General features: G+C 51.5%; 2 protein-coding genes across 5 annotated transcripts; one reads left to right on the top strand and one right to left on the bottom strand.

Moving 5' to 3' along the window:
* Nucleotides 1-742: 742 nt before the first annotated feature.
* Slc4a11 (solute carrier family 4 member 11) lies at nucleotides 743-13,043 on the top strand. 3 transcript variants are annotated; one of them, XM_074074434.1, is made up of 21 exons: nucleotides 743-1,177; nucleotides 1,294-1,448; nucleotides 3,183-3,239; nucleotides 5,334-5,504; nucleotides 5,628-5,671; nucleotides 5,947-6,178; nucleotides 6,267-6,348; nucleotides 6,633-6,756; nucleotides 9,132-9,335; nucleotides 9,412-9,505; nucleotides 9,609-9,734; nucleotides 9,812-9,925; nucleotides 10,015-10,147; nucleotides 10,399-10,472; nucleotides 10,954-11,212; nucleotides 11,286-11,392; nucleotides 11,484-11,652; nucleotides 11,738-11,911; nucleotides 12,095-12,290; nucleotides 12,369-12,538; nucleotides 12,662-13,043. In XM_074074434.1, the coding sequence occupies exons 2-21, from the start codon at nucleotides 1,412-1,414 to the stop codon at nucleotides 12,729-12,731; spliced, it is 2,637 nt and encodes an 878-aa protein (XP_073930535.1). In that variant the 5' UTR covers nucleotides 743-1,177; nucleotides 1,294-1,411; the 3' UTR covers nucleotides 12,732-13,043. The 3 variants fall into 3 exon arrangements, with proteins under 3 accessions (XP_073930535.1, XP_073930534.1, XP_073930533.1); XM_074074433.1 differs by having other exon boundaries at nucleotides 743-1,448; XM_074074432.1 differs by lacking the exons at nucleotides 743-1,177; nucleotides 1,294-1,448 and adding an exon at nucleotides 1,626-2,651.
* A 345-nt stretch (nucleotides 13,044-13,388) lies between these two features.
* Nucleotides 13,389-24,496, bottom strand: Itpa (inosine triphosphatase). Of its 2 annotated transcripts, XM_020163872.2 has the most exons (8): nucleotides 24,352-24,496; nucleotides 21,808-21,865; nucleotides 21,656-21,720; nucleotides 21,050-21,123; nucleotides 19,977-20,008; nucleotides 18,396-18,511; nucleotides 16,408-16,484; nucleotides 13,389-15,424 (listed from the first exon to the last, which is right to left on the bottom strand). In XM_020163872.2, the coding sequence occupies exons 1-8, from the start codon at nucleotides 24,415-24,417 to the stop codon at nucleotides 15,286-15,288; spliced, it is 627 nt and encodes a 208-aa protein (XP_020019461.1). In that variant the 5' UTR covers nucleotides 24,418-24,496; the 3' UTR covers nucleotides 13,389-15,285. The 2 variants fall into 2 exon arrangements, with proteins under 2 accessions (XP_020019461.1, XP_020019464.1); XM_020163875.2 differs by lacking the exon at nucleotides 16,408-16,484.
* Between the last annotated feature and the right edge of the window lie 577 nt (nucleotides 24,497-25,073).

Genomic DNA, 25,073 nt, shown 5'->3' on the forward strand with positions numbered 1-25,073 from the left:
GTCTGAGCTCCCTCAGCTCTTCAACTCCCGTTAACCTCCATCCCAATGTGCCCTGCTGGAGCTCTGGCTAGAAGTCTGGAGAAGGTCCCAGGGCAGGGTGGAAGGGTGCACAGGATAAACCTTTGTCCTCCCAGGGCCTGCTCACCCCAACGAAAGAAGCATGTAGCCATCCCTAAATCTGTCGTCCAGGTCCGTTTGGAGCAAGTCATCCAGTGGGTATCTTCCACAAGACTTCCTGGATAGTGGGGGTAGGGGCGGTGTTCAGGGCTGGCCTTGACCTTCAGGCCATCTGTCCACAAGAGGGGCACTCCATTACCTCGCTCACCACGCTAAGTCTCTCCCAGTGCGCCAGAGGCCGTGGTGCAGTCCCCATGCAGATATTTGTGCCCTTTGCCCGGAGAGCAGCCCTCTTCTGTGGCTGGGGGACAGCAAGCAAGGACTCCGTCCCAGCGAGAGGTACGGGGGAGGAGGGGGCAGCGGGAATCATAGCCAGTCCTGCTTTGAGGCCAGTGTGGAGGGGTTAACGGGATTAGCACTTTGCTGTAGGGGAGATATACCTGGGACACTGAGGCCCGAGAGCTATGGAATCATTTACTAGAAGTCACCGAGAGTCAAGCCCGGGATTTACAGCACAGGCTGATCTTGCCAGACCCCAGTGTAGCGCGCGCATCTTCGCCTCCCTGCACACGCGCGCACATATGCGCGCGCACACTGCTCGCGACGGTCCCGGCCCGAGCCTGTCCAGGAAGGGAGACCGCGCAACAGGGCTATTTTGGTAGGCGCGCGGCGAGCAAACCCGACGCCTCCGAGCGCGGCCCGCTCCACGGGCCAGGGCGGGACTCGGGGAAGGCGCGCCTGTCTGTCCAGTTAGTCAGGGCGCGCTTCCCGGAGGTGGAGGAGAAAGTGAAGGAGTAGACGAGTTTACCGCCGGCGCCAGCGCGTGAATGGGAGAGGCGGGGCAGCGGGAGGGCGGAGACCTGCAGAGGCCCCCAGCAGGGGGGCGGGGGCCGGTGGTGCCTTTAAAGCGGATCCCGAGAAGCCCTCCCCAAGCCGCGCAGTTACACGGCTCCGTGGGCCTGTGGAGCCATTAAGGGCAGGCGCGCGCGGAGCTGAAGGAGCCGGGTCTACGCAGTCTGGCCAAGTCACCGTGAGCTCCCGGGAGCAGCCCTCTAAGCGGGTGAGGGCGTGGGGCGGGCGGACGGGATCCCGCCCTTCGTGGCATAGCCTCCCCGGGCCGGGCGGGACTTCTGAGCGGCATTAGGACCCAGGTGCGGCACGGGGGTGTGTCACCAGCTCCCGCCGCTGGCCTGCCAGCGACGCGAAGTTTAGGGTCCCGAAGCACCTGAGCACCTGAAGAAGCCCCGGTTGTGTGCGTGCAGCCATCTGGCATCCCAGCGCCATCGCCACCGCCATGGCCACCAGACGTGTGTTCCATCTCCAGCCGTGTGGTGGGTGCTTCAATCTGCCCGCAATGCGGGGGCTCGGCGCGAAAGTCGCCCAAAGGCTCCGCTGCCAAGGCGTGGTAGGCGGGGACGCGGAGCCGTCGGGGCACCCGGGGGAAGGCCGATGCTGCTGGCCTGCGCTGGCGGGGGTGGGGGGCGGTGGGCGGGAAGGCTCTGGGGGCTTCGCAGCCCGGGCCGGGGTCTGGGAGGGTGCGCGCTGGCCTGGGGAGGCCCGGGACGGCTTCGTGGGTGCAGCGCGCTTGGTTGAATGGGCAACCCTCGCAGTCTTGAAATTCTCCAGTGTTTGGAAGAACGCTGTAACCGGGCTCAGCAGTGGGTAGGGTGGAGCTGTGGGGTCCCCCGCACCCTCGAGAGCAGAGGCCTTCCGAGCCAGGCACGCTGCCGCCTCAGGAGTCTCATCTTTGGTCCTCCCCGGGGCCTCGGGCTGCGCCCCGCGCGACCGCAGAAGCCTGTGCCTTATCTTGACATCTGAGGGGCCGCCTCGGGACCCGGGCAAGAGCCGGGCTTGTCCGGCCATTTATCTGCACGTGGGATGGTTGGAGGGCGTTCCCAACCCCCGCCCTTCCACACCTGTATCAGCTACTTATCCCCGCAGCTTCGGGACGTCTTTACCGTCCACGCCCTCCCTGTTGATGCTGCCGGGCTCCCGCCCCTCGCGTACATCCGCATCCTGCCTCCAACCCCCAGGGTCTGCCAGGGCTGAGCTTTCCTCTCGTGGCCCCTACTGTGCTTTCTTCCTCGAACAGTGCGACACAAACAGCCGGGCCCGGCGCGGGGAGCGTGCACAGCACCTCCAACCCCTAAGTGCCCCCCGCACACACCGCGCCTTCTCGTTTCTGGACCGGCGGCTCCGTCTCCCAGGCGGCCCAGGACAGTGGTGACGTCCAGGGGTGGAGACCGTTGCCAGGTCGCCCGAGGGCGACCCGGGGCGCGTGAGGGTAGTGGGGAGGAGAACTGCGCATGCGATGGGCGTTTATGGTGACCGGGACTGGGACCGAGCCGGGTCTGGGAGGGAGAGGCGAAATGTATCGAGGGAAGGGCACCGCCCCAGGCTCTCGGCTTGGCAGAGCAGGAGGGAGAGGGAAAGGGAAAGGGAGAGGCAGAGGCAGAGGCCAGTTCCGATCACCTCCGTGCAGCCCAAGCATCCAGAGATGGATTCAGTCGAGGAAACCTGGATTGATGAACCTGGTATTGTTATCAATTTGGTGGGGAAACACCCTGAATAAGTATGCTCTCCTTGTACCTGACACACCTGGGCATCCTCTTGTAGATGAATTAAAGAATTTGATCTCTAAGACTGGCTTCCCCTGGCTCTTGAAGGGACTGACTCCCTAGTACAGCTGTTGCTTGCTCCCCAGGGTGGTCTGGAGTGGGTCTCTGGGAAGGATTAGAAGCAATCAGTAGCTGGGTACTAGTGGCTCACACATGTAATCCTAGCTACTTGGGAGGCTGAGATCAGGAGAATCGCAGTTTGAAGCCAGCCCAGACAAATAGTTCTCCAGACCCCATTTTCAAAATAACCAGAACAAAATGGACTGGAGGGGTAAAGCACCTGATTTGCAAACATAAAGCCCTGAGTTCAAACCCCAGTCCCACAAAAAAAAAAAAAAAAAGAAAAATGAAGAAGAAGGAATCAGTAGGATTCAGAGTAGGGTAGGTTGCAAAGGGGGCTCAGGAGACTGACTGGGGCTAGTCACAGTTTGTTGACTTCCCTTGTAGAAAACTCTCCTACCATGTCCCAGAATGGATACCTTGATGATTCCAATGACAACTTTGGTGAGTATGTAGAGAGCTGCTTGATTTAAAAGTCTTTAGAGGACCTAGTCCACACATCTGTGTACCCATGGCTTTGGCTACCTGTTTGTGGCCCAGTGCTGGTGCTAGAATACTTTGGGTCGCAGCTCTAGGAGGCTGTGGGGAGGGGCAGCTGATGAGGCTGGCCACTGGCAGGTGCCTGGGGGTGCTGAGATCCTGGGAACTCAGGCTGCTTCTCCTAGGCTTTGGGCACCACAGTTCTCTCCTCCAGTTCACCGCTCTGAGGTAAGTATCTGGCTGGCCTTAGGCCGTATATCGTGTGCGGCCCTACCCAGTCTTGCAGCTGTCCCTTCACGGAAATCTAACCTGGGCATTAGTTTTCCTCACGAGCCAGTCCAGCTGTCCTTCTTTCTGTGTCTCTGGGCTGACTTTGTGCTGCTTGTCCTGTGCTTGGCTCCATATAGTTTAGTGGAACAGTGTTTAGTAGTGTATGCTTTTACCCAGGGTCCCCAGGGGATGGGGCCATGCACCAGGCTGCCAGTAAGCAGGTTAGCTTTATGGCAGTGCTGTAGGATGGCATCATAGGAGCCCTGCAGGGACCTGGTGGCACCAACTGGTCAGGTCCTTAACTAGGGGGTCTGAGAGCTGACTTCCTGCCCCTGCTGTGGATAGGGGGAAAAGATGGGGTATGTGAAGGGCAGCATGGAGACTAGTTCTGGGAGGGGTGGCAGAGGGGAGACTGGAACAGTTTAGTGTCGGGGAACCAGGTGGTTTTAAATAAGACAGGCCTGCAATAAGGAAGAAGGAGTTTTCCATGAGCTCCCCAACAAAGGTAAGGAAGACATCTTTCACCTGATAGTTTTTCTCTGGGCTCTGGATGCAGTGCAGGCCTGGGACTGGTAGCATTAGGGCCTTAGCTCAGGACATTGGGGAAACAAGGCCTGGGAAGTATATAGGAAACTGGCGGGTGGGAGTGGAAGTGAGTCAGGTTGAGTCACTGCCTGTCAGGTCCCTGTCCCTGGGCAGGTGTTTGTCAGGCATAAGTGGGTCTGTACTAAGAGGGCCCCTTTGCTAGGAATACCCAACAAGTGGGGAACTATAGGATGGTCTGAAAGTGGTATGCTGGACCAGAAAAGAAGACAGGACCCTAGGAGGACTTCCCAGATGAGGGCTCCAACTGAACCCTGAAGAAGGCTTTGGAGGGAGAAGATGCCTTAGGCTGGCTTGGAGGACAGGACAGGAGCAGGCATGCCTGGGGCATGGCCAACTGGCCTGAGGAGCCAAGATTCAGGCCAGGGGTAGCAAGGCTGAATGAGGCTGTGGTACCTGTAGGCTGCAGGGGTCAAGGCAGGGCTCTGAAGAAGAGAGGAACATTTGCAGATTACCAGGTAGTCTTCCTAAAGGGGAAGGCCTTGGGGAGGAGGGGTCAGCTGCAGGAACTGAAGGCAGCAGGCTCTCTGCTCTGGAGGTCCTGTACCATGGGGGAGGATGATGGGGAGGGAACAGAGCTGAGATGAAACCTCCCCAGAGTCCCATCTGCTTTGCTCTATTTCTCCAGCTCTCCTGCCTCCTGGGTTTTGTGTGTTGTCTGGACTGGGTCTCAGTTTTGATAAAATCTCACCTGTCTTCCCTGAGAGGAGAGCCTGTAAGCCCTGGGCCACCAAGGCAGCCATGGACAGTGGTTCATCTGGACATTGCAGTAGCTTCCCCTTCCCTTGGGTTCCCTAACCTGAGGGGTCTGAAGGCTAGAGGCTAAGCAAACATGCTGCATTATTGCACCCTGTGATTGGCCCAAAGTCTGTAGGCTGGATCTATTTTCAAGTTGAAGGGTCAGAACAGCGCACAGAACAGTTCTCACAGCTGAAAACACTGACAAATACTACAGGGCAGTAGGCTGCAGCTCCTTATGTTGGCTGCCACACTCTGAATGGGACCCAGCAGGTCCAGAAATTCTGCCTTCCTGGGCCAAGGCTCCCTTTCTGGTCTGGGGGAGGCCTTTCACTATTCTTTGAGTGTGCTCAGCAAGACATTCCAGGGCTGCCCGCTTCTTGGGCTTGGAGCTTCTCCTTCTGGTGCCTTGCACTGATGGCTAGACCTTCTTGGGTCTCTCTTAAGTGGCAGCTACATCTCAGAACTACTTCAATAATGACAAGGATGATGTTGCTGAAGTCCCAGAGGAGAATCTGGGGGATGAGACCTTGGACACGGTCAACTCCTCCATTGTGTCTGGCGAGAGCATCCGTTTTTTTGTCAATGTGAACCTTGAGATGAAGTCCACCAAATCTGGTATGGGGGCTGCAGGAGGGATGGGCTGGGGGAGAGCAGGAGCTTGGGCAGATATGGCCCTGCTCTACCAAGAAAGACCTAGAGTTGAGGCAGCACCCCTAAGCGCTCCTCCCTTTTCTCCAGACAGCATTAACCAGGGCTGCGTGCTCCTGCATACGTCCCGCAAGGTAAGGGCCCCATCCTCCAGGGTGGTCCTGGGGTCCAGCTGGGAGTAGAGGGAGCTACTTCTTTTCAATCCCTCACACTGTTCTCTGTCCTCATGCCTCCAGAAGTTTCTAAATGGGGATTTCAAAGTAGGCCATGGCTGGGCCCTCCCTCTTAGAAAGAGGGTGTTCGTCCTGGTGGGCAGATGCAGCCAGAGACCATCATGGAAGAGGGGCCCAGGAAGAGATAGTGGTCTCATTCATGGGCCTGTGTGGTTCTGTCCCTGGGTTCCCCACAGTGCCTGAAGCTAAAGAACTTTAAGGAAGAGATCCGTGCACACCGGGACCTGGATGGCTTCCTGGCACAGGCCACCATCATTCTGAATGAAACAGCTACCTCTCTGGATGAGGTGCTGCGAACCATGCTCAAGCGCTTCACCAAGGACCCCAACCATGCAGAACCTGCATGCAGCTTGAACCAGCTCATGCCCAAGATCTTTACAGACGCTGGGGCCCTCATGGAGGGTAAAGGTAAGGCCCATCTTCCTGCTCTGGACGGGGTGGGGATTGTTGGTAAGCTGGCTGACCCTCCTTCCTTCTCCCTTCACCCTGTCCTCAGTCCACCTTCTGTCAGACACCATCCAAGGGGTCACTGCCACAGTCAGAGGAGTGCACTACCAGCAGTCGTGGCTTTGCATCATGTGAGTTGCCAGGCTACAGCTATCATCCTTGTCCCCTTCCCCAACTTGTCACTCTGGAGCTAGGCATCTCAGGTCACTGCAGAGGCTGGCCCATCTGTAAGTGACACAGCTCTGGTGGCACCTCTAGTTCAGGAAAAGAAGGTCAAGTACTCTATCCTATTTAGTCTTTTAACCTCCCTAACAGAAGTCACCAAGGGTCCAAAGTTAGCAGCTGTTCTGGATAGTGGGAGCCTCAGCTCCTGAGGGTGGCAACTGTGTTCTTTGTGCTTTCCTGTCCCTATCAGCTGTACCATCAAAGAACTGCAGAGGCGGCATGTGTGCATCAGCCGCCTGGTTCGCCCACAGAACTGGGGTGAAAACTCCTGTGAGGTTCGCTTTGTGATCTTGGTGCTGGCCCCACCCAAGATGGTGAGTGCAGGTCTTGGGGGCAGCTCTGCTTCCTGAAGGAGGTTCTCCTGCTCTCTTCTTGGAACGTGTCTGAAGGCCTTTTCACACCTGCCTTTCCTCTCTGCCTCGTAATTTATTGAAAATATACATCCAAATTTCTAGAAGTTGCCCAAAAGATTGTTTTTCATTCTTGACTGAAAAGAAATGCTTTTTTTTTTGGTACTAGGGTTTGAACTCGGGCCTCATGTTTCCTATGCAAGTGCTCTGCCACTTGAGCCACGCCCCCAGGTTTTGTTTTATTTTTCAGTTAGGGTCTCATACTTTTGCCCAGGGCACCTTTGAGCCTCAATTTAACTCTGCCTCAGGAGTAGCTGAAATTACAGGTGTTCATCACCATGTACCACTTAGTCAGGGGCACTCTGGTTTTTACTTATTTTTTTTTATTCTTTGAGACAGGTCTCACTGGGTAGGCTGTCTTCAAATTCAAGATCCTCCTGCCTCAGCGCTTGCAAGTGCTGGGATTATAGGCATGTACTACTGCACCTGGCTTTTTTATTTGGTGCTGAGGATAAAACCTGCGGCCTTGTACTTGTTAGCTAAGTGCTCTACCACCAAGCTGCATTCCCTAGCCCCTCAGCCCCTCTGTTAGCCCCTCAACCCTACTTCTTTGTAGTAGTAGTAGGGCTTGAACTCGGGGTCTTATGTCCTGAGTGTTGGGTATGTTTTAAGATAGGGTCTCAGTATTTGCCTGGGCTTGCTTTGAACTGTGATCCTACTGATCTGTCTCCTGAGTAGCTAGGGTTTCAGGTGTGAGCCACTGGTGCCCAGCCTCTGTTAGATATTAGATGATTCTGCCCCTGCTTTTTGGTGCAGTCTCCCTCCTTTTACCTTTCCTAGACAATCGGGGTACTGAGGGGAATGTCCCTGCCGGGGTCTACTAGGCATGCTGTCTTATGTTACTGTGCTGGGAAGAGAGGAAGGGAAGCTCTTGGGTTAGAGGGAGTGACAGCTGGCAGGGTAGCCAGAACAGTGGAAGGAGCAATAGCCTAAGAGCTGAGTGCCTAGGTTGGTGCTGTGGGGCAGGTCAACCAGCCTGACATGGGCTCCCTCTCAGCACGCAGGCTGTTTTATAGCACGGTATGCACAGGACCCATGGACTACAGCTCTGTCATCACAAAGGAGTGGATACTGCTCCCAGGTGATGTGGACTGGAAGTTAAGCAGTTTGCTATGTTGGAGGCTGGACACTGAGTTCACAGTTCATGGCCAGGGTTGATATGTTAGCTTTCCATCGCTGTGACAAATACCTGAGAAAATCTACTTAAGGGAGTAAAGCTTTGTTTGGGCTGTCTGCTGGCTACATTGCTTTGAACCTGAGGCAAAGATGAACATGGGTAAAAGGGCTCAGTGGAGCTGACGGAATGGCTCAAGTGGTAGAGCACTGCCCACTAAGTGTGAAGCCCTGAGTTCAAACTCCAGTATCACAAAAAAGAAAAGAAAAAGAAATTATGCCAGGCACCAGTGGCTCATGCCTGTGATCATAGCTATTCAGGAAGCAGAGATCAGGAGGATCATGGTTTGAAGCCAGCCAAGCAAATAGGGTTTCATAAACTATCTCAAAAAAACCCATCACAGAAAAAGGGCTGGTGTAGGCCCTGAGTTCAAACACCAGTACTGCAGGAAAAGAAAAAGGGCTCAATGGTGCTGAGCTGCTCACCTCATGGCCACCAGGAAAGCGAGAGAGAGAGAGGGTCCTAGGACAAGATACACTCTTTCAAGGCACTCCCCCCCACAGTGGTCTACTTCTTCATGCAGGGCCCATCTCAAGAGTTTCCATCACTTCTCAGTAGTGCTATATCAAATTATAATTCCATCAGTGGATTAATCCATTGATTAGGTCCCAGCCTTCATAATCCAGTCATCTCTCAGTGATTGGATTCAGCAGCTGGGGCCCAAGCCTTCAGCACAAGAGTCTTTTGGGGGTCACTTTATATCCAAACCATATCAGTTGTCCCTGGCCAGGTAAGAGAGAGAAGATCTAATAGACCTGGGCTCCCTTTGAAAGTCAAATGAGGCAGCAGACAGTGTAAATATCACTGGTGAGACTTGGCTGGGGACATGTTTTGCTCCATTGTGGTTTCATATCCACAATAACACAGGTTTTTTTGCTCAGGACAAAGTTTATATCTAAATTTATGAGAATACTAGATTGGTGGTTCTGGTGATCTGGTGGGAACTGTGGCAGGGTGCACTAAGGCCTGAGCTTTGGGGAACAAAGCCCCCTGCCAGTTCACAGGGAAAGTACCTGCCACCTCCATGGGAGTGTCTGAGCTCAGCAAGGGCAGGTCTCTGCTCTTCAGGGGCTGCCGATGTGACTTCCCTATTGTCCAACCCCAGAAAAGCACCAAGACAGCGATGGAGGTGGCACGCACATTTGCCACCATGTTCTTGGACATCACCTTCCGCCAGAAGCTCCTGAAGACGCACACAGAGGAAGAATTCAAGGAGGCCTTGGTACATCAGAGACATCTGCTCACCATAGCGAGGCCATCAGTGAAGGGATACAGCACAACCTCCATTCCTTCTTACAGACACCCAAAGGTACAGGGTAGAGGCGGGCATAGGCAGGAGTAGTCATGGGCCAGCTAGGGTTAACAAGCACTTTCTTCTTCCCCAGCCCCCAAAATGCAGGGACTTTTACCCCTTTGGGAAAGGCATCTGGGAGGACTTCATGCGCCGGTACCCTGTATACCCACTGGACTTCACTGATGGTGTGTGCCCTTAGGCCAAGAGCTTGGTCTTTCAACCCCCAGGACTACAAGTGTGCCCGCCCTGCATCCCCAACAAACCGTCTGCCCTGTTCTCCATTCCTAGGTCTTATTGGGAAAAACAAGGCTGTGTGCAAATATATCACCACCACCTTGTTCCTCTACTTTGCCTGCCTCCTGCCCACGATTGCTTTCGGGTCTCTCAACGATGAAAACACAGATGGGGCCATTGGTGAGGGGCTGGGAGCTGACGGGTGTGCCAGACAGGGTCTTGGGCTGTGGTACCCACCTGACCTTCCACCTCCACAGGTGTGCAGAAGACCGTAGTTGGGCAGAGCATTGGAGGCCTCTTGTATGCACTCTTCTCCGGGCAGCCGCTGGTGATACTGCTGACAACCGCACCCCTGGCCATCTACATCCAGGGTGCAGTAGGGTGTTGAAGCGGGAGATGGTGCTCAAGGTTCTGGGTCCCAGCTGAGCCCTGACCGCATGCCCTGCTCCACTGCTTGCAGTGATCCGTGTCATCTGTGACGACTACAACCTGGACTTCAACTCCTTCTATGCATGGACGGGCCTGTGGAATAGTTTCTTCCTCACACTTTATGCCATCTTCAACCTCAGCCTGATTATGAGTCTCTTCAAGAGGTGACCTGTCCTTCCTGAGCTGCACGAATCTTCAAGGCCAGGGAATCTGAGTCCACCTTATGCCAGCCTCTAAGGCCCTATAACCCTGGGGTGGGTGGGGTGTTCCCCAAGGGGCTGTGGAGGCTCATTGGGCAAGGCCTGAGGCTCTGGTCCTCTTTGTTCTTGTGAGGGGGCTGTCCATGAAAAGGCACAGGCCTTCCCCTCCTCCCCAGTGACACTTCCATCTTATGAGGCATGGTGCCTCCTGGCAGGTCGATGGAAGAAGTAATTGCCATGTTCATCTCCATGACGTTCGTGCTAGATGCTGTCAAGGGCACGGTCAAAAGTGAGTGCAGAGATGGCTGCAGAGGGAACTAAGTGGAGATGGGAGGCTCTGGGCTGTGACCTGACAGGGCAGAGGACACAAGGTCAAGCTAAGGTTGGCTTCTCCCATGGTCCAGGGTGCTTTGGGAGCTGTGGCTGGCAGAGAACCAGCAGCCCCATGTACTGGAGGGTGACAGGGCTGCCCCAAGCAGGACCAGAGATAGGGGCAGAGGCACCGGACTAGGTATAATGGGGTGTCAAGGGTAGAACTGGGATAGTAGCAAGATTGTAGGAACAATGAGTAGATGGGCAAGTCTTTGGAGTACTGGTTTACAGGTCAGGCCTCACCCCCTACTCCTTTCCCCCTCAGAAGCCCTCTCTCCCTTCAGGACCCCTCCTCCTTCCTTGCCCTCCCCATCCAGGGCCCCTCCACCCCACATCCAGGAGGAAACTGGGCTCTAAACTCAGCTCAGACAGCTGAAGACTGTTGGCCTCTTCCACAGTCTTCTGGAAGTACTACCATGGTCAGCACCAATACTCAAAGAGCATTTCACCTCTGGTGAACCTGTTGGGCATTGGCACCAGCCTCAACACCAGCCTCCATACCACCCTCAACAGCAGCCTCCTGGCCAGCCCCCCAGAGTTGACCAAGAGTGACAACTCCGACACCATACACTCAGGTCGGGAAACTGCGGTGCTCAGCCTCCTCATCATGCTGGGCACACTTTGGCTGGGCTATACCCTCTATCAGTTCAAGAAGAGGTAAGGGGGGGCCAAGGTCAAGGGGAAGGGCTACCCAGTCCCCAGGTTACTCTGATACACCCACTGTTTCCAGTCCCTACCTGCACCCCCGAGTGCGCGAGACCCTGTCCGACTGTGCCCTGCCCATCGCTGTGCTCTGCTTTTCCTTCATCAGCTCCTACTTCTTCCAGGAAATTGAGAGTGAGTTTGGGACCTGAGGGTGAGTTGAGGGCAGCATGGGCTCGCTACCTGGGGAGCTGTAAGCCAAGCAGGAGCCTGTCTCCTGCTACAGTGAGCAAGTTCCGCTACAACCCCAGGGAGAACCTCTTCGAGATGGCACGGATCCACTTGTTGTCCCTAAAGGCCATTGGCAGTGCCATGGGCCTTGGCTTCCTGCTCTCCTTGCTCTTCTTTATTGAGCAGAACCTGGTGGGTGCCTTGGTCAACTCACCAGAGAACAGGTAAAGATGACCGGGCAGGGAAGGGTGAGTGCCTAGTCTTCCAAGGGCCAGTGGGGCTCTGTCCACGTGTGCCTATTTACTGCAGGCTGGTGAAGGGCACTGCCTACCACTGGGACCTCCTGCTGCTCGCCATCATCAACACGGGGCTGTCTCTGTTTGGGCTACCCTGGATCCATGCCGCCTACCCCCATTCCCCCTTGCACGTGCGTGCATTGGCTTTCGTGGAGGAGAGAGTGGAGAATGGGCACATCTGTGAGACGTAAGTGTGAGAGTGGCTCCCAGAGACCTGGGGGAAGTCATGTGGACCTGGAGTTGGGAGGATCCTTGGGCCACACATGACCTAGGGAGTCCCTAGGCTTGGAAGACAGGGCTCAAAGGTAAAGCAGCCCTGGAACATGTGGCCCAAGATGGGCATGTTGCCCTTTGCACTGGGCCCCTGCAGGATTGTGAATGTGAAGGAGACACGGCTGACCTCGCTGGGCGCCAGCATCCTGGTGGGCCTCTCCCTGCTGCTGCTGCCCTTGCCACTGCAGTGGATCCCCAAGCCTGTGCTCTATGGCCTCTTCCTCTACATTGCACTCACCTCCATGGATGACAACCAGCTCTTCGCACGTGTGGCCCTGCTGCTCATGGAGCAGGTGGGTTCCTGGCCCAGGGAGGGATGGTGGGATGGGGAAACATGGCCTCTGCTCATATGTGATCTCTGCCATCCACAGACGTCATACCCACCCACGCACTACATCCGGAAGGTGCCCCAGAGGAAGATCCACTACTTCACAGGCCTGCAGATTCTGCAGTTGCTGCTGCTCTGTGCCTTTGGCATGAGCTCCCTGCCCTACATGAAGATGGTCTTTCCCCTCATCATGATTGCCATGATCCCCATCCGGTATGGATGGGCAGGAGGGCAGCCAGCAAGAGGGGCCAGACCAGGGTTGGGCTGGGGTGGGCACCTGCTACTTTCTCCTCTTACCATTTACTGCTCATCTTCTTGTCTCTCTGTCTTCCCCAGCTACAACCTGCTGCCCCGAATCATTGAAACCAAATACTTGGATGCCATGGATGCTGAGCACAGGCCCTGACTGGCAGGCCCTGCCACACCCACTTCACCCACCAGCCTCCTCCTCTCAGGGCAGCTCTGGCTGTGTATGGAGGTGTGTGTCCTGTCTCACAGGCCTAGGACACCTGGGCATTGTAGGGCTCAGTGGTATGTGCTCACCCCTCTCCCCATTAGCCTTTAGCTTAGGGTCAGGAACAATGCCCAGGGTGAGACTAAGCAGGGTGGATTTTCTTTTGATAAAAGAGTCGATGCCCAGGAGAGAAACCGTTTCCTTGATTGTGTAAGGAACTCACTGTGCACACATTACAGAATAAAGCTCCTATTTCTATGCTTCCATGTGCCACCTCTGTCCCTCCTACCAAACCCGACTGATGTTTGAGTGCCACCTGTGGGCTATTATCTTGAACCCTGCACAGTGGACCATCCAGGAGGCCTTTGTGTTGCCCTGTTTTCTGGCACCTGTAGGAAAGTGTTGGGTGAACACATGCGGAAGGGCCCAGAGGGGAGAGACCTTAGGCCCAGCCCAGTGAGATGCTATGGCTGGTGGTGGAGAGCAGCATGGACCTGTGTATACCTGGGAGCAGCAGAGTAGCAACAGGAACATTTACTGCCCACCACATCATCTTGCAGGTCTTTGGCTCCAGAAATGCCCCATGGACAAAGATATTTTGTACTGAAGTAGTGGATGAAGAGATTTATTACGTCTGAAACTGAAAAGGGACTAATACCTAAAACATGCAAAGAATTTCTGCAAAACAATAAGAAAAAGATAGCACCCCAAAAGACAAGGCTGTAAACAGGGAGGGAGAAGAGGGAAAGGGTAACATGAATGGGAAGAGATGCTCAACCCCCTTGGTAGATCTGGGGATGTGGCTCAGTGGCAGAGGATTTGCCTAGCATTCCTGAGGCCCTTGGGTTTAATTCCCAGCCCAGGCAAATAGTTCCTGAGACCCTATATTGAAAAATACTAGACCCAAAAAAAGGACTGGGAGAGTGGCTCAAATGGTAGAGTGCCTGCCTAGCAAACTCTAGTACCACCAAAAAGGCTGAACGGTATTAGAATGATAAAGAGCCCCCTGGGTAGGGATGCAGGGCATGGAGATAGGAGTAACTGGCTCCAGGGTGGTATATTCACAGCCGTTTGTGAGATGGGTTAAGTCAAAAAGGTGGACAAAATACAGTGTGCACCCAGGCCAGAATTCAAGGAAGGACCTGGGCAGCAAACACCAGGGTGCCCTGCCAGGCCCCATGTATCTGCCTCTTCTATGGGATATGTGATTGTATTTTGAGGACCCCTTCCTCAGTAGCCCGGACATTCCCTGCAGGTAGAACCGCATCCAGAGTCTCAGGCAAGAAGCAGGCAGGCCCCCAGCACCCCATGTCTGAGGCCAGGCAGACAACCGCCCACCCTGAGACTGTTCAGGAGTGCTGGTAAGGTACTGGCACCTCCTGGGGAAAACAGCTGAGGCTGACAGAGATGGTGGGGGAAGGAAAGATGCATTGTCCTTGCCCATGTACACTGCTCCAGGTCAGGGTAGGACATCAGGCCCAGGGCCACCTTGCCAGGTCTGGAGAGTAGGTTCTCCAGAGCTGCCCAAGAGCACAAAAGTTAGCTTGGGAGTGATCCACCTCCATGGGGGACCACACCCTAACCTGTGGTTTCTGGCTGTTTTTGCGGTGTGCACCCCTCCCCCATCCTTTTAAAAAAAAAAAAGAATAGCCTGCAGGAAATATAAGGCAGCCACCTGGTCCCTGAAAGTCCCTCCCAGAGAATGGCTTCATGGGAGCACAGTGAATGGGGTTGCAGCCATGCCTTGCTAAATTTTGACATGTCAACTCAACTGGGGTCAAGGACTCCTTCTCCCCACCAGAAAAATAACTTGACGTTATAATCATAAACCAACACTTTAGCTGCTCCAATGTACAAAGCCATAAAAACAGACATTCCACACTGCCCATCCCCCAACCCATCAAAGACTACAGAGGTCACCTGGCAGAGGTATCACCTAACTGGGAGGTAAGGGTGGACAGCATGAATTTGGCATGGAAGAGGGCAGCCCATGATCCATAACTTCAAGAATGAGAAGAGTGAGTCCAAGCACAGAAGATGTAACATGCCAGCTAGCAAGGGCAAGTGACAGTGCTGCCCTTTCTGCCACCTCCACCCAGAAGGCTTCCCGCACCTGTCAACAGGGACTCAGAAGGCAGACATCCATCAGCCTGGGGCAGGGCTCAGTTTATTTTGGAAACATGTGCCTTCCAGAATTTTCATTTGCTGCAATTAAAAAAAAGAAACAACCACCAAACATCAAAGACTGTGAGGTTCTTATCCAAACAATCCTGCCAAGGCTGGTTTTAACACTTCAGGTCCTCTTAGAATCCCAGGCCTGGAGGCTGCAGGAGCAATCACTGAATTCCCAAAGCAAGAGACAGGCATCAGCTTGCCCAGAGTCCCTCTAAGCAGAACTAGCTGTTCTTCCAGATCAGGCTGGTGAGGCTGCCTGACACCCCCACCAAGGAGAACCTCCTGATGGATGTCCTTGGAGGGATGCTTGCCTGACCCAGGAGGTTTCAGGCTAGCTCTCCCCAGTCTCCCGGCCTGAGTGGTCTCCTCCAGGCCCAGAAGTCACACTGCCAAAGTACTCCTGTAGTTCCAACAGGGCCCGGAAGCGATGGGAGATGGCATTCTTCTCCGCCTTGGGCATCTCGGCATACCTAAAGAGTACAGTAGCAGTTCAGAGAACAGGAAGCCCAGACCTCTGGAGGAGGGGCATACCCAGTCCATCCCTGCAGCCCAAAGATTAAGGAGTCCCAGGAAAGGAGGGCAGTGGCCACCAGCTCCTAGCAGCCTGTAAAATTTAATTGGACAGTTTTAAATTCCTCTGTAGACAGAAACCCTTATTAATGAGCATGGCAGGATAGTAAACTTGCTCTAGTTGCCAAAAGTTGTTAAGGGAAGCTGGGGACAGGGATGAGCTGCATGTTTGATCAGCTTTGTCATCTGTTGACAGGAAGCAGTGGGCCTGACAAAAGCAAACACAGCAGTCTCCTCTAATGCACTGGGGAGGGGGGCCCTGGCAGCAGGCCAACAGCCCATCAGTGAGGTGAGAAGTCACACCCTGCCCATAGGCTTCAGACCTTCATTGGCCAGTACCATAGCCACTAGCCACATGTGGCCAATGGCCACCCAATCTGACAGTGCAGATACACAACACTTCTGACACCCAAGAGCATTAAGACAGTGCTACTTCACAATGTCCTCAGCCCTGTATGGCTACCATGAGGCCTCATGCAACATTCCCTAAAGGCCCCTCCAACCTGGAAAGCCCAATTCCAGTAACAGCCTTTATGTGTCATGTAAATAAGAGGGATCAGTATAAAACACTGAGAACATGTGGCACTGCATTCACCAGAGGCTGCAAAACCGAGTATCTTCCAATTCAGATGAGGGAACTAGAGAGTCATCTCACAAAACATCTTGATAGGTCAAGGCCAGAGAGAGAAAGTCACTGGTCACACAGCTGAAGGCAGAACCCAGGATGCCTGCTCCACCTTGCTGTGGACTGGGCCACATAGATTCCTTGTGTCCACCCCACCAGAGCTGCCCTCAGAGCCTTCCCCATCCCCATCCGCACGTCTGCACATGGGCAGGATGCCCACCTAAGACATGACCAAGGAAAGAAACTGGGGCTCCTTACGTTTGCTCATATCCATCAGGCTGAAAGCATGGGTCCCAGCCAAAGTCTCGGCAGCCTCGGGGCACCACAATCTGGCCCTGCCACAGGAAAGGGGGACAGGGGTAACTGGAGATGCATTTGGAGGCCAATTTGAGTTTGGTTAGTTTGTGAATTTGATTAAACCCAATTTATTCAAAATGTAGTTCAAGGGGTCTACAGTACTTGCAAATGCTTCCTGAATACCTAAGTAACATGCAGAGTGAAGCAAGGAGGAGGAACCTCTGGGTCCAAACTCCCTTTCTACACTTTTAATAAATTGTGACCTCACTGAAGAAAAATGGGTCAAGTTTGAAAAACTGACCAAAAATATGTGGTTCTAATAGGAAGTTAAGGGCCCTGAATTCTGAGGATAAGGTCTATACTTACAGCATTTCTCAAAACACAAGACAAGGAGCTAGGGATATGGCTATGTGTAAGAGCACTTACTTAGCATGTAACAATAAACGAAGGAGCCTCTAGTAGGTGAATGAAACACCCTAACAGAAAGTACTTAGCAGAGGCCAACATGGCAATGAACTCAAGAAATACTGGCTATGACAGGCAAATTCCAAAATGAAAATGTCACAAAGAACAAACTATAGTCCAATGTTGTAAAACTTCATGTCATCAGAGTAAAAAATCTAAAGCTGGGTGTGGTACACCTGCAATCCCAGCTACTCAGGAGGCTGATAACGGGAGGATCACAAATTTGAGGCCAGCCTGGGAAATTTACCAAGACCCTGTCTCAAAACAAAAAATTTAAAAGTCTAGAGATACAGCTCAGTGGCAGCGCACTTCTCTAGCATGTGCAAGACCTTGGGTTCAATCCCTAGTACCACAAACAAACAAAAAGTAATTAAAAATATAGGGCTGGAGTTGTATCTTGGTGGTTGAGTGCTTGTCTTCCATGTGGAAAGCCCATTTCAATCCCCAGCATGGTAGGGGGAAAAAGGGGCAGTGGTGGGTGTTAGAGATTAACCACATAAATGCCAAGTCATGCAAAACCAAAGGCAAATTCCATTTCTGCTAGTGGGGAGCTGTGTGACCAAAGTCAGTTAACTACTCTGAGCCTCACCCATTCCACAAGTTTTCTGAGCACTTACAGTGGGCCTGCAGTGTTCTCAGCACTGGAGTAGTCACAAGCAGCCCAGCTTTCCCCTCCAATGGATGTCACAAGCCAAACAGGCATAACAATTAAGAAACAAAGTAGCTAGGCACCAGTGGCTCTAGCTCACACCTGTAATCCTATCTATTCAGGAAGCAGAGATCAGGAGGAACGTGGTTCCAAGCCAGCCAGGGCAAATAGTTCTGTGAGACACTATCTCGAAAAACCCTTCACAAACATAGGGCTGGTGAGTGACTCAAGGTGAAGGCCCTGAGTTCAAGCTATGAGTAAAAGGCTATGAGATAGTCAAAGAAGGCTGTACCCTTGACAGATGGATAAGATTTGAGCAGGAAGTATGGGATGTAAATACAGCTTTTGTAGCAGTTACGTTCAGTTTGTACTTTTTTTTTTTTTTTTTTGTGGCACTGGAGCTTGAACTCAGAGACTTACACTTGTTAGGCAGGTGCTCTTACTGTTTGAGCCATTCTGCCAGCTCTTTTTTTGTGATGGGTGTTATTCAAGACAGTGTCTTGCAAACTATTTTCCCAGAGCTGGCTTCAAACCTCGATCCTCCTGATCTCTGCCTCCTGAGTAGCTAGGATTACAGAAGTGAGCCACTGGTGCCCAGTTTGTACATCTGCTTCTTACAGGGGCCTACAGTGGAGAGATCTGGGTGTATCAGACCAGGAGCTGAACCACCAGCCTCAGAGGTCAACTAGGTTTTGGGATAGACAGTGTTTTAATTGTGGTGATCAGAGATGTCTCAGAGGAAGGCCCTGATAACTCTGTCCCCAGAAGACCCTGGGTGTGGACTGCAGAGCCCTCTGGCTGCACACCAGAGAACTGCATCCAGGTGGGTACACACCGAGGTTCGGCCCCTGAACAAAAGCACAGGATTGCTTGGGTCCCCAGTGCTGAGAGCAAAGGTGCAGAGTGCATAGGCTGATTTGTCCTCAAAGCCAGCCAGGAGCTGGTGGAGACCTGTGGAGAGATTCAGTGAGGGCTCACTCAGTACATCTGTGCTGCCCAGACTCCACCCCCAACCCCACCCTCACACCTTTATCAGAAGCCCTTGCAAGGTGGGGAGGGAAGAATTCCTCAAATTGGATTGGACAGTGGTGGGAAGTTCCAAGGGCATCAAAAGAGCTGACACCAGGGCGGGCTTGAAATTCAAAGCCCTGGGTATCTGCCTCCCTCTAGGACAAGCTAAAACAAGATTTTGTTAACAGAAAATCAGTGTGGACCAATGATGTGAACACTGTTTGATTCCCAATGCAAAATAAACCAAATGTGAAAAGGCATTTTCAAAATAACTATGTAATAAGATTAGCTTGGGGGCCTAGGGATATAGCTCAAGTGGTGGAGCACTTGTCCAGCAAGTACAGGGCCTTGAGTTAAAAACCACACTACCACTTGAGCCATGCTCCAAGCCTCTATTCTTAAAAAAAAAAAAAGACAGATGAGTGGTAGAGCACTTGCCTAGCAAGCACAAGGCCCTGAATTCAATCCCCAGTACCTCCAACAAAATTAAATAAAGTTGACAATTATAAATATTTGTAGCCATTAATCTATTCTACTACTGTACATGTTTGAAATACTCTCCAATATAGTTTTTGTTTTGGCAGTACTAAGGCTACAACCCACCACCTTGTGGATGCTAGACAAATGCTCTACAACTAAGCTATATCCTCAGCCCTTGGTTTTTTGACAGAGGGTCTTGCTATGTAGCTCAGGCTGGCCTTGAACTCACTGTGTAGACCAGGTTGGCCTCAAACTCTTGATCCTCCTGCCGCTGCCTCCTGAGTGCTCGGATTATGAGTGTGTACCACCACAACCAGCTTTAAATGGTATTTAGTTATTGTTGTTGTTTTTTTTTTAAACTCAGGGCTTCAGGCTTGCAAAGCAGGGGCTCTACCACTTGAGCTACATTTTACTCTGGTTATTTTGGAGATGGGATCTCATGAACTATTTCCCCAGGCTGACCTCGAACTATGATCCTTACAGTCTCAGCCTCCAGAGTAGCTAGGATTACAGGCATGAGCCACCAGTACCTGGCTAGTTTTAAGTGTTTTTTAAAGCACCTAAAAAGAGAACATTTTGGCATACACACAAGGGTGGCAGCATACGGCCTGCTGGGGCCTGGGAGGGGCAGTCCCAAACCCTGCAAGCCAGGCAAGACCCTGGCTGAAGAAAGTACCCACAGGCAGTTGCTAGGGTAAAGTCCCTCATGAGAGCCAGAATCAACAACTATAGTTCCTTTGTCCCTCAAAATCACAGCTCTGCAAATTTCAACCATCCATTCCTCCCCACCTCAATGCTCTCTGGAGTACAAGGAAAGTGTGAGGGAAATGGAGGTGAAGGGAAGTTCTATCGTGAGGACTGAAGCCTGGGACTCCAGATTCTCAATTCCCAACAGATCCAAGAGAAGAAACAATGGAGACAATACCTTCAGGCTTTAACTTCTCCAGAAACCATTTGCTGCAAAAGAAATAAAGATGACTCAGACACCATGAGCAGAGGATCTTTCACCACCTTCTCTCTGGGCTGCACCCCATAGGGATTAGAGGTCCAGCACTGGCAAAGAAGTCATGAAAAAGAATGTCTCAAATCAAAACTAAGAGAAGTAATCTAGAGGCTGGGGGTGTAACTCAATGGTAGAGCTTTGTGCATAGCCTGCTTGAGACACTGGGTTCAATCCCCAATGTGAGAGAGAAAACAGGAAAAAAGGAATGGAGGCAAACAGGCAATGCACAGAACAATCAATAATCAACAAACAAATGAAGGTCTCAACTTCACTGGTAACTAGGAAAATGCAAATTAGAACTGCATATGATAACATTTCAGATTGCCAAATTACAAAATATTAAAGGCTCATAATACTGAGGGAAGATGGTGGTGAGCATGGTGGTGAGGATGTAGAGTAATATATGCTGTAGGTCTAAGTGTATGCAGGTGCTGTTGCTCTGGCCAAAAAAACAGTCATCTAGTTAGTTAGTTAGAAACAGGGTTTCACAATATAGTACAGACTAGCTTTGAACTTAAAATCCTGCCTCAGCCTCCCACATGCTAGAATTACAGGCGTGTACCACCACACCTGGATCCCATTCTATTAACAGCACGTCTGTACATATGTCCCTAACCCCATTCAGGAGTCTTCAAATTTGGGATATTTGTATCATAGAAATACACAAAAACCTAGGGGATTCAGGACACAAGATAGTTTTAAGGAAATCAAATTTCAGGTCTCAACGTTATTTCCTCTTTCGTGAAATTGATCTGCTTTGAATGTACCTCTGAAATAGGTGGGTTCCCCTTTCCAATCTCTACTTACACAACCACATTCTCACACTTTACAAAAGAAAGGCATACCTCTCCAGTATCCCTAATCCTTCCTTGGGACAACTGAAATACTGAGGTTGATGCCAAGATAGTAAATGACTTGCAGTATCAGGTAACCAATCATTTCTCAAGGTGCTTTTGTGGCTGGGGCCCTGCAAAGGGGTTAGTGGGAGCACTCACATGTAGGGACCAGGGAGTCCCCCGAGGGCATTGAAGCACAGACAGGTATCCTCCACCAGTACAGGCCCCTGTACCTGCAGTACAAGAATATGAAGGCCTGAGACCTGCAATCAGAAGTAGCCTCCCTTCCCACACTGAATCCCAGGCCACCCAGGTGGCGACCAAGCCCACAGCTAGTTAAGATCAACAGACAGAGGTCCACCAAGAGCCCTAGCATCTAGCCCTCTTCATCTTCATTTTAGAGATGGGGACACCAAACATTGGCAGGTATAAAGGTTGCTCCAGACACAGCAGTGGAAGTACTGGGATTCAACCCAGGCATCCTGCCTCTTCATATTTTGCTCCTTCTCAATTCTACAAGGATCTGTGACTGCAGAGGTAAATGTGTGGGGAGAATGTAGGGCTGGAATGCATGTACCTGAGAATCTGAAGGGTGTGGGTTGGGACAGGAAGGCAGTATTCCAAAGCCAGCCTAGCTGGGCTTCCAAAGATCCTTGAAGGCACACAAACTGTACTCTACTGTTCTTTGCCTATTCCCAGGAAGCACAGACCCCAGGAGATGCCATGACAAGAGGATTCAATGTAGAACAAGTGTAGGATAAGTACCTGGCGAGCCGCCTCCTGACACTTCTGTATGGAAATTTCATCCGGCTCTCCCTGGTACTCTGGCACTTATCAGGGAAACAGACACACACAGTCAGGTCACGAGACAGAAATATCGAACCATCTTTTAAAAATAAAACAAAACAGAAACATACGGTCAATTTTCTGTGCCACCAAAGTGCATGGAAACTTATCTCCTAGAATCTGAATGACCTGTTTCAAAATGAAAGAACATTTATCACCATTTGTTAACAATTCCCCTTTATATGAACTGTCACCCACCTTTCTCATCAGGTAACTCTCCTGCCAGTCCCCTAAAGCTTACCAAGTTGGGCCTACAAGCCTCATCCCAATTTTCAGGGTCCCACCTCAGCAAGTTAGACCCCCCCATCTCCTCACTACTCTATCACATCTCCTTCGGGTCTCTGCTTGTAATGTCCCCCTTCCCCATACAGAACACCTTCTTCCTTCCTCAATACACTCAGAAACCCTAACCATCCTCCTAGGCAAGGAATTCTCTATTAAGGGTTACCCAGTTCTAGGAATTTTGAAAATGAGAAGACAATCCTTATTTTTACTAACTCCTAATTGATATTTAGGACACCCCCTCCACCTTTTTTTTTTTTTTTTCAGTACTGGGGTTTGAACTCAAGGCCTACACCTTGAGCCACTCCACCAGCCCTTTTTGTGATGGGTTTTTTCAAGATAGGGTCTTGAGAACTATTTGCCAGAGCTGGCTTCGAACATGGATCCTCCTGATTGCTGTCTCCTGAGTAGCTAGGATTACAGGTGTGAGCCACCAGCGCCCAGCTAATTTAGGACCCTTTTCAATTATGACTGTAGATAACAAACCAAAATTGTATTAGCAGTTCCAGTGATTTTGTTTGTTTTTGAGACAGGTCTCAAAACAATATATAGCTCAGGTTGGCCTAGAACTCAAGATCCCCCAGCCTTAGCCTCCCAATCCAGTGACTTTTAAACCTATAAAAACCACTCACACCTATAATCCTAGCTACTCAGGAGACAGAGATCAGAAGAATCTCAGTTCCAAGCCATCCCAGGCAAATAGTTCAAGAGACCCTATCTTGAAAAAAAAATAAAATAAAAATATCTTAAAAAACCAAACCTATTAAAATCAGAAAAATGTTTACAATCCTATTTTAAAATTAAGGAAATTACACACATTAACAACACATATATAACTAGTCCATTTGCATGGACCCCATTCAGGATGGTGCTGTCTGTCTACTTGTCTAATCTGGCCTCAGGATCTCAAACCTTGCATCAACAGGGCTCTGACTCCTGAGAAAGCCACTCTTGTCCTGGTACAGAAGTACCATCAGTCCCAATGTTTCAGACAAATGAAGGTTCCCTTCCTGGCATAGACCCTACTTCCTTGGCCAGGGCTGACTAAGCAGGGGCAAACCCTCTACCCAAATAAGGCCAATCAGAGCTGACAGCTGAAGGAAACCTAATTGTTCCCTCCACCAGCAAAGAAGAAAGTAGAAAGACCCTAACAGGATTAGAGATGAGCATCCACAGAGAACTACAAGCTGGTCATAAAGAAATTCTTTGACCTATCATGCCTGATAGAACATATAATCCCCATGTCAGAGGGGGTTCTGTTCCATGCCAGGGAGAAAGAAACACTGCACAGAGACCATGAATCAGAACAGGCTTTGCTGGATTTCCCTACTCAGTCTGTTAGCAATGGGTTATACCCTTTTTGATCAATCACATTTCAAGCCTAGATGCTCAGGAGGCAGAGATCACTATTGAAGGGCAGTTAGCAAAACTACGTCTCAACTAATGGTTGGGTGTGGTGGTGTGCCTGTCATCCCAACTACACAGGAAGCATAAATAGGAAGATCACATCCAAGGTGGCCATAAAGTAAGACCCTATCTTAAAAATAACCAAAGCAGCCAGGTGCCAGTGGCTCACGCCTGTAATCCTGGCTATTCATGTGGCAGAGATCAGGAGGATGGTGGTTCCAAGCCAGCCCTGTGCAAATAGTTTGCAAGACCCTATTTCAAAAATACCCAATTGAAAAAAAAAAAGCTGGTGGAGTGGCTCAAGCGGTATAGTGCCTGCATAGCAAGCATGACACCATGAGTTCAACCGCCAGTACAATAATAAAAAAGATTTATACCCCGGCGCCGATGGCTCACGCTTGTAATCCTAGCTACTCAGGAGACAGAGATCAGAACAATCAAGGTTCGAAGCCAGCCCAGGCAAACAGTTCAAGAGACACTGTCTCGAAAACACCCAACATAAAAAAGAGCCGGTGGAGTGACTCAAGGTGTAGGCCCTGAGTTCAAGCCCCAGTACCGGAAAAAAAAAAAAAAAGATTTCTCAGGCTGGAGGTGTAGCTAAGTAGTAGAGCAATTGTCTAGCATGCCAGAAGCCCTAAGCTAGGTCCACCACACTACCCAAAAAATATATGTATTTATACGAGTAAGTATTATATATATAAAACACATATATAATAAAATTTCTGTCTTTGGGTCTTTATTCTAGAAGCTCTGCTGGGATCTGTCAATCCCCTCCACCCTCAACGCATCCCCAGCCGCTTCCACACAGCCAGTCCTGACCCATCCTTCCCAGCGGGTCGAACTCCCTTCACGCCTCCTCCCGCGTGCTTCCCTCGCCTGGAAACCCCATTCAGCCTATTCCCAGCGCCTCCCCACCCTCCCGGCACCTCCTCAAGCTTCTTAGCGTTTCCTGTGACAAATACGATCTTCTTCCCAACTACGGAGGCCGCCATAGTGAACCCGGGTTACCCCTCAGAGCGCCCGGAAGTCCTCTACATTGAATGGCAGGGCACTTCCGGCTATAGGCGGAAGTAGGCGGCCTGGTTTCCGGCCCAACCTCGAATCCCTAGTTAGTGGAATGAAAAGCCATTCTACTGGCCGCGACTGTGCGCCAAAAGTCATTGCTTAGACCCCGGGGGAGCACAGATGAGCATCTTTTTCCAGATAAGCAGACTGAGGCGTCCAGTTCTGGACCAGAACAAAGTGGCACGGTCCCCTTCGTGCCCGAATTGCTGGGGGCCTCCCAAGTGTGGAGTTTGAGACGGTGTGGCTTTGAAGCGGAAGAGGCCACTCGCATCTCATTTCACCCACTTACGTCTCTCTTAGGGGCCCGGAAACAGGAAAGTGAAGAACCTGCGAGGACAGTATTGAGATGCAAGACCTGGGCGGTTGGCACTTCCTGTGCGCTACTTCAAGGCTGTGTTGGAGGACTGTCTCCTAGACACAGGCCCCAAGCCTTGGTCTTTATCCTGACCTCACCTTTAGACCCACTAGGATCTAGTTGACTGTGAACTAAACTTGGCATAGCCTAAGCAAGCCATCTTTTACCGTCTCCTAGGCTTGGGAGATCATTATTTTGACTTATTCTCTTATCTCTTACATCTATGAT

The sequence above is a fragment of the Castor canadensis genome, chromosome 5, assembly GCF_047511655.1.
Source record: "Castor canadensis chromosome 5, mCasCan1.hap1v2, whole genome shotgun sequence".
Taxonomy (NCBI): domain Eukaryota; kingdom Metazoa; phylum Chordata; class Mammalia; order Rodentia; family Castoridae; genus Castor; species Castor canadensis.

What these genes read in the sequence shown, in the direction of transcription:
- Slc4a11 (XM_074074432.1), top strand. Translation starts at nt 2,429, where the DNA reads ATGGGCGTTTATGGTGACCGGGACTGGGACCGAGCCGGGTCTGGGAGG. An exon ending in CAGTCGTGGCTTTGCATCAT is followed by an intron (nt 6,349 to 6,632) that starts GTGAGTTGCCAG and finishes TGTCCCTATCAG; the next exon opens with CTGTACCATCAAAGAACTGC. An exon ending in CTCTATCAGTTCAAGAAGAG is followed by an intron (nt 11,213 to 11,285) that starts GTAAGGGGGGGC and finishes CACTGTTTCCAG; the next exon opens with TCCCTACCTGCACCCCCGAG.
- Itpa (XM_020163872.2), bottom strand. Translation starts at nt 24,417, where the DNA reads ATGGCGGCCTCCGTAGTTGGGAAGAAGATCGTATTTGTCACAGGAAAC. An exon ending in GGTGGCACAGAAAATTGACC is followed by an intron (nt 21,721 to 21,807) that starts GTATGTTTCTGT and finishes TTCCCTGATAAG; the next exon opens with TGCCAGAGTACCAGGGAGAG. An exon ending in TGTTCAGGGGCCGAACCTCG is followed by an intron (nt 16,485 to 18,395) that starts GTGTGTACCCAC and finishes TTCCTGTGGCAG; the next exon opens with GGCCAGATTGTGGTGCCCCG.